This window comes from Procambarus clarkii, chromosome 34 (genome assembly GCF_040958095.1).
Source record: "Procambarus clarkii isolate CNS0578487 chromosome 34, FALCON_Pclarkii_2.0, whole genome shotgun sequence".
NCBI classification, from domain to species: Eukaryota; Metazoa; Arthropoda; class Malacostraca; order Decapoda; family Cambaridae; genus Procambarus; species Procambarus clarkii.
Genome location: NC_091183.1, coordinates 32,619,777 through 32,631,433, shown reverse-complemented (window position 1 = coordinate 32,631,433; position 11,657 = coordinate 32,619,777). Strand labels below are relative to the sequence as shown.

The 11,657-nt window shown below is 37.0% G+C and overlaps 1 protein-coding gene across 14 annotated transcripts in view; it reads left to right on the top strand.

The window, feature by feature from the left end:
* LOC123762011 (protein sickie) overlaps nt 1–11,456 on the top strand; it is an 860,773-nt gene extending 849,317 nt beyond the window's left edge. For all 14 annotated transcript variants that reach the window (XM_069335765.1, XM_069335764.1, XM_069335759.1 and 11 more), the window contains 3 exons: nt 7,460–7,605; nt 7,946–8,122; nt 9,636–11,456. In XM_069335765.1, the coding sequence (XP_069191866.1) occupies nt 7,460–7,605; nt 7,946–8,122; nt 9,636–9,746 (434 nt within the window). In that variant the 3' untranslated portion in view covers nt 9,747–11,456. The remainder of the gene's footprint in view (nt 1–7,459; nt 7,606–7,945; nt 8,123–9,635) is intronic.
* The last annotated feature ends 201 nt before the right edge of the window (nt 11,457–11,657 follow it).

Below are 11,657 nucleotides of genomic sequence, written 5' to 3'. Positions count from 1 at the left end.
AATAAATCATGCCTCACAAACTTTTTAATTAAAAAAAATGCAAGATTTTGCATGTGGAGCATAAAAATGCACATGACAACTACCAAATCAACAACATTACCTTGCAGCATATTAAAGAAGAAAAGGACCTTTGAGTCAATATCCACAAATCACTGAAAGTTGCACACCAAGTGGGAGATGCAGTAAAAAAAGCCAACCAAATCCTAAGAACAATCAGATGTAACTTTGACCTTAGAGAGAAGATGTTAGATATTCAACTACATAAATCTGCATTCCCAATTGGTGTATTGTATCCAAGAGTGATGACCTCATCTTCAGAAAGAGCCATCTGCTTTGGATAAAGTTCGACACCGGCAACAAAAATCATTCCTGAACAGAGTTAACTCCCAACCCAGGAACGGTTAAGGGCCACAGGACAACAACACTGCAAACCTGACATGACATTTTTCTATCATCAAGACAAAAAATTAACAATTTGGAGGATATTGATCCAGAAACTTTTCTTCAAAAGATCAGATGCAACACAAACAAGGAATAATGCTTTCAAGCTCAACAAGCAACAACGAAGGACAGAAAACAGGAGATGCTTTATCACCCATTGGGTTTTAAACCCATGGAACTGCCTACCTGCCAAAGCCATAAATGCCAAAGCACTGCTGCACTTTATGATCCAAATAGATAAAATTATCACGACAAATGGAGGGGGGGGTTTACATTTGACAAGCCACCGGCTTTCTGTCCTTGTCAAGGCCACTAGAGAGAGAATGGCCCCGAGGTAAATTCAGCAACATACCCAAGTTTGTTAGAGATAAGCAATTCCTAGGTACCAACACTCGCCACCAGATGGCTCTCACTCACTCTCTCCTCATGCAACAATTTTTAAATACCATGACAGGAGGGAAGGGCAGGAACAGGGAGCCATCACCAGAAAGAGGCATTCTTATTAAATTTAATGCTGGATTTCTGGGATTTCTGGCTCCTTGGTGACTCCTCAAGCTACTTCACTCTGGACAATAAGAAAACAGGACTGCACTGTTGCTGGAAGTGAGTGACTGGAGGGAGCAGCCCAGGAATAAGGAATGGTACCAAGTTGTAAAAGAGCTGAGTACTATGCCAGAACCCACAATGCTGAAACTCCACCCAAGACACAGAAGAGAGGAAAGTGAAGGCCACAAGTATGTGGCAAGCAGCAGGCAGGGGCAAAGATCCATCAAACCACAAGCAACAACTAGGTAAAAAAAATAAGGAACACTGGGAATGCAAACAAAAAAATAAGGAACACTGGGAATGCAAACAAAAAAATAAGGAACACTGGGAATGCAAACAAAACCATTGCCAGAGCTATACAAGAGATCTTTAAGAGAATGCCAAACTGCCACAACTGGATAGAATGTATAAAACTCCCAGTTGCCCCAAACAAGCATCAACGATGAAAAAGCTCCTCCCCTCCCCATTTTTCTTCCAGAAATGACAGCAGCAATCAGGGGGGCCATATAAACTTTGCTACCAGAAATGAAACTAAGAAAGAGAGAAACACCAGAACTCACTCCAAAGACAAAGACAGAAAAGGAAAACAAATCAGTCAGGGAATGGAATGAAGCTCACAAAGACCTGCAAATCCCCAAAACTCAAAAAAATGACCCTGAAGCATGTGAAGGGTCTGTCTAATTACCCAAAGCTACTCAAAGCTTCTTAACATTATGTTAGTAATAATATGATATATTTATTCATTATAATGTTAGTGCTTAATGTAGAACGTGGAAAAACATATTTTTACTCTGAAAATGTATCATTTCATAATGAAATTAGGCGAAAATAAGCTGCTGGTGACGCCAAAGTAAGTCGACGGTCCAAGCGATTATGTTGTGGAGCGACTTATACAAGATACATTGTTGCTTGGAGAGTGTTTGCTGGCATATCAGCCTTCTGGACCTACCTAACCTAACCAACCGACCCAAACATAACCTAACAAAACATAACCTAACAAAACATAACCTAACCTAACTAAACCTAACCTATCCAAACCTAACTTAATATAACCTGTAGTCAACAATATATCTTGGATAAGTCACTCCACAACATTGTCGCTTGGACCATCAACTTTCTATGGCCTCTCATGCCACTTAGTTTTGTCTAATTTCGTTATAAACTTTATTATTTCAGAGTAAAAATATGTTTTTTCCATATTCTACCTTCAGCACCAATGTTATAGAGAGTAAATATATCATATTTCTTCATTACTTACATAATACTAGGAAGCTTTGGGTAGCTTTGAGTAGATTTTAGTAGCTTTAGGTAATTAGATGGACCGCATGTGAATGCCTTGGGTATACACAGAGGGTAGGGTGGAGAGGGAGACCACACAAAGAAATGAGGGTAGGGTCCAATCACACCAAACAAAAGACAAAGAGCACCACTCCCTTGTGTTTTGTTTGATATGGTGCCCCACCATTATGCCGACCGTGGGGCAATGACTCCAGGGTGCTCCAGCCCATGGAAGACTATCAAAACACAAGCACAGGCAAGATCAAGAAAATAATGCTGCCACACTCAAAGCCATAGCCCCTTCAAGTGCCACAAACAAAACTGGGGAGGACAACTCCCTCAACTCAGGGTTGGTAGAGGCAGACAGACTGATAACCAAAGCCCAACATTTGAGGCTGAGGAACACCCAAAAATATAACAATCAGAAAAGGCTTCAGGATCGGGGGAATAGTTGATGGCGTCTCCCTGAACAAGAACTGCAGGGCGATACCCGTTTTCCAATCCAGAGAATCTGATTATAGAATCTAGTTGCCTGAAGTGACACAAAAGCATGGCTAGGGAAGGTGTACTGTGGCTGAAACCAGAGCTGCAACTCTCGCACACAATGGATCCCTGAAGTGAGTTAACACTTTCGCGTTCCACAGACTGAATAATTCGTCATTTATTTTTCTACTGAATGTGTTCCAACGACGCAATACTGCGTCACTCATTACAATATTTTTTAAAAATTTAAATTTTATCAGATCAATCTGGTAGTGGTTTTAAAATAAGCGCCTTTAGATTGCACACAATTTGATACCAAAATCAAAGATATAACATGAAACTTGATGTCCAAACACTTGAAATATTATAAATAGGTCTATGGTCTGAATATTAAAATATTTGTTAAAATTCTATTTATTGTCCTATTATCTTGGGACTTGTTTTAAAATGTGCGCCTTTTTATTGCGAACAATTTGATACCAAAATGAAAGATGTAACACAAATATTTATGTCAGAACACTGGAAAGATATAAATAAATTTGTGATGATTAGCGTCCAGAATTAAAATATTTGTTAAAAATCCAGTTATTGCTCTATTATTCTGGGACTAGTTTTAAAATAATCGCCTTTTTATTGCGAACAATTTGATACCAAAACGAGCGACGTAGCACGAAATTTGATGTTATCAAATTGAACGAGTTGAACATTAGGTTGCAATGTACAAAATGGTGCTCGTTCATGGGTAACTTTAGGCTTTTCTGCGGGGAGGCACTCCAGCCTTTTGTACATTTTATTCATACACATCTGTAGGGAATTTAATTGCGAACACAATGATACCAAAATGAGCGACGTAGCACGAGAATTAAGGTAAAAAAATGGAACGAGAATGCACATGTTACTGATTTTGTGCGTTTTTGCCGACTTTACGCTTTGCTGTTGGGAGTCACGCTAGGCTTTTGGACATTATATTTATACACACCTGTAGAGAATTTAATTGCGAACACAATGATACCAGAATGAGCGACGTAGCGCGAGAATTAAGGTGAGAAAACTGGAACGAGTATACACATTTGAGTGTCACCGCGCGCTTACCCACACGGAGGGGCCACGATCCCCCTGTCAACCGCGAGTTTCCACGGAGCGCGAAAGTGTTAACTACCACCCACCCCAATCGCTGATTATCTCTGAGGCACTGAAGCACATGCACTACTGATGCAGATTTCCTCGAGAGGAGGTAAACCCCCCAAGGGTGAACTACTTAACCTTTTCAGGGAAGACAACCCATACCAAAGGAAATTGTCACCCCAGCAACCGCTAGAGAAGAGTATTAACTATGTGCAGCCACAAAAAATTGAGAATCGGAGCATACAGAACAGGAAGGCTGAAATAGCTACACATGAAGCCGAAAAACGAATACAAACACAAGCTCCTGCATTGGATGAGAGTGCAAAGGAAGGTCAACAGCTGAGGACTAAGAACAGAGGATAATAAAGAGCACCAGACATGTGAATGGGGAAGCCAGATAATCAGTTTACCCATAAGGTGAAGGCTGCAGTTTGGTGGCAAACTAGTGCTTCTGACTAGCTGTCACTTTCCAATAATGAGTGTAGTTACCCAAGTATACCGATTTACCTGAGGGCACTTACACCACTGCTTCGACGAGGACAGGAAGCTGGCGATTTGCCAAAGGTCCCCATCCCCCCATTTGCCTTGATCCTCTCCAGGTGAATTTTAAAACCTAACAGACTTTTGGTGTTTGCGGCTTCTGCGGGTAGGCAGATTCAAGGGTTTATAACCCTGTGGGTGAGAAAGCAAAGCATCTCCTGTTCTCAGTCCTACATTAAGGTTTGTTGAGCTTGAAACCGTTGCTCCTTGTTTGTGTTACATCTGACCTTTTGAAGAAATTGTCAGGATCAACATCCTCCAATTTGTTCAGTATTTTAAAAGTTTCAATGAGATCTGCCGTGTCCTGCCTGGTTTGCTGTGTTGGTAGGCTTTTGTCCCTCATCCATTCCTGATACGAGAGATGACTTGGCTCTGAAATGACTTTTGTTGTCTAGTGTTGCACTTTCTCCAGAGCAGCTATGCCCTTCTGAAAGTGAGTTTCCATACTTGGATACAGTAGTCTAAATGGGGCACACCAGAGATGTATGCAGTTGAATCACTCTTATTTTCCTTAAATTCAAAGGCATGCTTGATTATTCCGAAAGTTTGGTTAGCTTCTGACTGTTGCTCCTACCTGTTGTGTAACTTTTAGAGAGTGATGGATTTTGACTCTCGGGTACTTTTTTTTTTCTTCATCAATCTCCTGAAATGTAATGGCATTGATTTCGTAGTTATGGCATGGGTTGCTATGGCTCACATGCAGGGTCTTGCATTTGTCGATATTAAAAAGCATTTGCCAGTCTTCTGACCATTGGTGGAGTTCAAGTAGCCCTCTTTGTAAGACTTCAATATCATTATCATTTCCCACTTTACCATAAATCTTTGTCATCAGCAAATTTGATGATGTGGTTTACAATATTCTTATCTATGTCATTGATGTATATGACAAAAAGGGTTGGCAAAAATAGATTCGTGTCACTAATATCAGTTAAATATTATCTTCGTTAAACAATAAAACATACTGTTTTTGATGTTATACTATACACACACATGTTGCATATAACTATCAACATTTTTGTGCACCATAATTCAATAATAATTCAGGTAAATATCAAGAGACACCAAAAGAACTGTCTAGAGAGATTTAGTGGCAATCAATGATAGCAAACTGTCAAGACTCAGTTTCAAAATTGACTTCAGATACATGGTTGGAGATATTGGATATTTAATTAAAATTTCCAACAAACACAAGACTTAAGTTAGACTAAGGCATATGACGAAAGATTGGAGGTGCTATGTTAAAACTGGTCAACAGAAACAAATTTATGTGATCATCATTTACAAAATTGAGTTATATTATGAATTTTTGGAACCTGCAACATCAGGAACAAGGACATAATTTAAGTTCAAAATAAATTAATGAGGTTGCAATAAAAATTCAACAAATTCTCTTGCATACCTGGAGTATACTTGGAAAGGGTTCTGGGAATTGTTCTACTCCCCGCCTCTAGCCTGAGGCCAGGATCGACTTGTGTTAATAGATGTATTACATGCGACACATGACTTGCATAGTCATAGAAGGAAACAATTTAGTGAGTGGGTAATGTATGGCAACAAAATTGGCAGTTGCAAAACGTTATATAAAGATGACAAACCTCCGGGTTAGCTCTCGTCTTGTAATTACACTTGTATAATTACAGGATGAGATACACAGCCCATCCTCCTTACAGTAACGATGAAGACATTGATATATATATTTTTTTTTTTTTTTTGAGATATATACAAGAGTTGTTACATTCTTGTACAGCCACTAGTACGCGTAGCGTTTCGGGCAGGTCCCTGGAATACGATCCCCTGCCGCGAAGAATCGTTTTTTCATCCAAGTACACATTTTACTGTTGCGTTAAACAGAGGCTACAGTTAAGGAATTGCGCCCAGTAAATCCTCCCCGGCCAGGATACGAACCCATGACATAGCGCTCGCGGAACGCCAGGCGAGTGTCTTACCACTACACCACGGAGACTGTTAAATATATATATATATATATATATATATATATATATATATATATATATATATATATATATATATATATATATATATTATATATATATATATATATATATATATATATATATATATATATATATATATATATTATATATATATATATATATATATATATATATATATATATATATATATATATGTCGTACCTAGTAGCCAGAACTCACTTCTCAGCCTACTATTCAAGGCCCGATTTGCCTAATAAGCCAAGTTTTCCTGAATTAATATATTTACTATAATTTTTTTCTTATGAAATGATAAAGCAACCCTTTTCTCTATGTATGAGGTCAATTTTTTTTTATTGGAGTTAAAATTAACGTAGATATATGACCGAACCTAACCAACCCTACCTAACCTAACCTAACCTATATTTATAGGTAAGGTTAGGTTAGGTAGCCAAAAAAAGCTAGGTTAGGTTAGGTAGGTTAGGTAGACGAAAAAACATTAATTCATGAAAACTTGGCTTATTAGGCAAATCGGGCCTTGAATAGTAGGCTCAGAAGTGCGTTCTGGCTATTAGGTACGACATATATATATATATATATATATATATATATATATATATATATACATATATATATAATGTACAATGCAATTAGAACATAGAAATCTGAACTATTGAGTTGGACAAGCTGGAAACTAATTTTTACTTGTGTTGCTTTGACAAACCAAACTAATCTATCCTAACCTCCCTAGGGCTAACACACAATATCTGAGGCCTAATATAGTACATGTGTGTGCTGTACTATGCCCTAGGAATATTTAAGTTTGTGTTTTAACTTTATTTTAAAAGAATTCCTTACTAGTCAGTATACTATTGGTACTATCTAAAAGCTAAGAACGTACGAATTCTGACTATTGACGATTGTCACAATAGGTACTATCTAAACAAGAGGATGGGCTGAGATACAAGTGTTGTTACCATTTCCAACATTAACCAGAAGCTAGCCTTTACACTGATGAATAATTGCAAACCACCTTCCATCACTACATTCTCGTAAAAAAACAAAATAATTTTCGTTTCTGTTTTTCTTTTCAGGGCCTCGCCTCTTCCTGTCTTGCCCAGGCTCTCTAGAAGGTTCTCAAGTTTGGTTTACAGATCTGTGGAACTATTCCCTGGTGCCCTACTTAATTGAAGCCGTAAGAGAAGGACTCCAGCTATATGGGAAGAGAGCTACATGGGAGGTATGGCCATTAATTAACTTATATTTCAAGTGCAGTATCTTTGTTTTATTGGCGATATATAAAATAAATTGTTCTAACATTAATTTTGTTCCTGAATACATCCTGGTAAAGTATAGCATTCAGTAAATAGTTAACCCAAATAATGAACGCCATGTAAATGTATCTGTATACAGTATATCTATTATAAATTTGTAAGCGAGCTACCGACAATCCCTATCAAGCGAGCTACTTGATATCTTAATAAGATTAGTGGTACAGGAATGTATTATATTTTAAACTCTGATGTACATTGTCATAAATGTTCCCAGGTTATTACTAACTTGACATATATTTTACATAGGACCCCAGCACTTGGATCACAGAGACCTACCCATGGCCCCCCGGAACCCACGCAGGTCCACAAGCTTTATTGTCCCTTCGGCCTGAAGATGTAGGATATGACGCACTTGCACCAACTGTTACTACGACAACCCAGGACAAGTTCAAGAGTGACAACCAAGGAGAAAATGACCCACTGGTATATTATACTTATATTAATGTTTTAGTAGAAACTTTATAGATTTTGATAAAGAATGTAGATAGCAAACTGATTAGCACCAACTAGGAAGTAAAATAACTACCTCTAATTGATGATTTCTTATTCATGAACTGAACTAACACTACAGTGCAATCTGAGAGGCCTGTAATTTTCTTTGCTACTGTATATTTTCTTTACTATAAATACTACAGTATTACTGTATTTCCCATTTTTTCTTCCCCTTACATGTGTTTTTTTTATCCTTCCATATTCTTTACTCCCACATTTTTGCTTATAAATGCTTGCAAGGATATTTCTCATTCTTCCAGAGCATTCTTGTTTTGCAGTATAATTAACTACTAGTTCACAAGTATGTGGAATTCTCACGGAATATTTGAACACTTTAGTTGTTCAATACTGTAATGCATTTCAGCGTCATCTGAAACAAGTACCTGTAATCAGTTCAACCATGCTTATACACTTAATTCAGTCTCAAAATTGTCAAATATCACTTCTTTAACAATACTATTTGCAATTAGAAATACATAAGTATAGTATGGGCATAACTTATTTACCAGGGGCCAGTTTAATACATCGGGGAAGAACCCAGAGGTCACCTCGACTTGCCACCTCATCGCTCAAGACAATTATTTCTCTGCCTGGAAATATTTTCTAGTCAAAACATTGAAAATTATCTGATAAAGTATAAAAGTAATGTTTTTCTTCTTTTGGCAACTTTAGAATATAGATTTAGTATTTGCAAACCTATCTTATCTATATGTTTTATGATTAATAATTAAAAATGGTAATGGTTAACTGTTCTTTCATATATTCAGTGCATGCATAAACTATATTGCATGTACAGTGGGAGCTCACTTGACCAAATTTTACAAGGCTAGGCCATTTTGTTGCATTAGGGATTTCGTTTAAACATATGAATAATGGAAATTGCAGAAGGCCTATTGGCCCAAGTGAAGCAGCTCCTATTGATATCCACCCAAACTCATTTATATACTGCACATACATACATGCTACCTGGAGAGGGTTCTGAGAGTTCTACTCCCCGAGCGGGACCTTAGGCCAGGCTCGACTTGGGGTAACGTGGTCCAACAGGCTGTTGTTTGGAGCAGCCCGCAGGCCTACATATTCACTAAAGCCCAGTTGGTCCGGCACTTCTTGCAAGAACTTGTCTAATTGCCTCTTTAATACATCCACCTTTGTTCCATCAACATTTTTAATGCTTGCTGGGAGGGATTTCCTGGGATTAACTTTGTGTTCAGGAAACAATAACGTTTATGTATATTTATGTCCATTATAGAATGGTGACCAAAACTGAACTGCAGTATCTAAAAAGGGGCCTAAGAGGTACAAAATAAAGTTGAAGAATAATAATTATGTAATATTAGGTTGAGGAGTAATAGTAGTAATGGGAAATCCCTTAAATTAAACCAAATTCTTGGTTTTAATTTCATTTTTGATGCCATTTTGCTTACAACACATTTTTTTGTTCTAGTTGAGCATGCTCATGAGACTTCAAGAAGCTGCAAATTATTCAAGCCCTCAACAGGACTCTGACACCACATCACTTGACAACATGGAAAATCCCCTTGAGTCTACAATCTGAGAAAAGTCGACTGTTGATGTGTAAATGTGGAATGGATGTCTAAAGAATATTAACATTATGAATCAATACAGATTTGAGCAAATTCATACATTATAATTATTATTATTATTATTATTATTATTATTATTATTTTAATCAAAAGGAGTTGATTAACAGCAAGAGTGACAAGTCACGGGTAATTTTAGGGATCTAGTCAAGCCTAGTAGTAGTAGTAGTAATAGTTTGCTGATGGGAATGCATATGATTGTGCTGTAAGCATATGCTTATGATCAATTTTTTTAAAATGAAACATCTGATCAAAATCAGAACAAAAATTGTTTTTATTGCAAAGTATGTCGTAGCACATTCATGGAATACAGTACAGTATAAGAGGGTCAATGTAGAGTCAATTTTTGTCCTTTATATTGTCAATGTTTAACTTCTCATAACAAGCTCTATGAAAATTGAGTAAACGCTTCTCTACTACAATGTAGTTTATGATAGCCAGCAGCATTTGCTACTTCTGTCCACTCGTTTTGAGTATAGAGCATGGCATGGTTCCTACTCTGTACATTGTTGGCATCTGTGTGTGTGTGTGTCGGGTACCTGGATGGTGAGGCCATTGTGATTGCATCAGGCTCACTCTCCCCCTTCACTACTCATATTCTTGTATGAATTTAAGGTAGCTCAAATTTTTGTTTTTGTTTTTCAAACCTTTGTGCTCATGTTTATAATATATATATGCTGTCCTGTTGGACATTTTATTTTAGATTTGATACATTTTTTCAGAACTCTATATTACATTTTATGCACAAATATATTTGTGGAGGAATAGAAAGAACTTCCATGTAAAGGTTCTTCCATTTTTTTTAATAATAGGATGTAAATACTTATGGGTAGGTCAAGTCGGGTGAAAGCTTTAATGTGGTGTAAATATGTATTACTTGTAGTAGATTCATGTTCTTGATTGCTTAATAATGACATGAAGCTTCTGCAGATAGCATTTGGAGCCTGAATGACAATATTAAATAATTGCTCCAGAGCATCCAATCTCATGTTTGGTTTCTAACAAGGTGTATAGAGATCTCTGTAAATGTTAATTTTAAACCAAAGCCAAGCATACCAGTGTCCTTAGCTTCTGTGCCTGAGAGCTAAGATAGCAGTAGCAGCAGTTATTGTTGCTCCGAGGCATGTGGATATAAAGTACTCTATTTTTCCTTTTATTTTCTCTTCAAGCTCTTGAAATTGTGGCTTAATATTTTTTTAGCTTTAAATGCCCAAAGTTGCCAAATTCTATATTGTTACTGCCTTTCTCTTTCTTAAAATGTATATATTGTATATATTTGGTATGTGGAGTCTTAACTTGTTGTCTCGAGACAGTTGTGTGTACGTTGCGGTATACAAAATTGAATGGACCACATGTATGTTGTCAAGAATGTATAATTTGATAAAGATTTGATGGGGGTATCATGGGAAATTTGTGACATCAACAACAATTTCTAAAGATTTATGATAGCTGATGAGTGATTCCCGCTTTAGTGATAAAAACATGTACAGTAATTGGTGTTTACATCACAATGCCCATGATAGAATCCACCATATGCAGGGATTCAACATTCATCTTACCACCATACTTTACTTTTGTTAAATGTACATGGAGACGGAGGCCACAATACCCTCATTTCCATTTTTATACATAAAATAGCATTTTTAAATATATTTCTTTGAAAATGTGTGTGTTTAGTCTTCCTCCTCCTTTTTCAGGCTTTTATAGCTAGAAAAGGGAATAAGTGGTATTTAACAAGCAAGAATTTTTTGTCCATACACTACTTGTGATACTTTAAATGGAATGGAATCCAATAGAACGTACTTTCAGTATGTCAGGACAAAATACAGGCACGGTGTTGAGGAATTTGTCTACAAGCAGTAAAC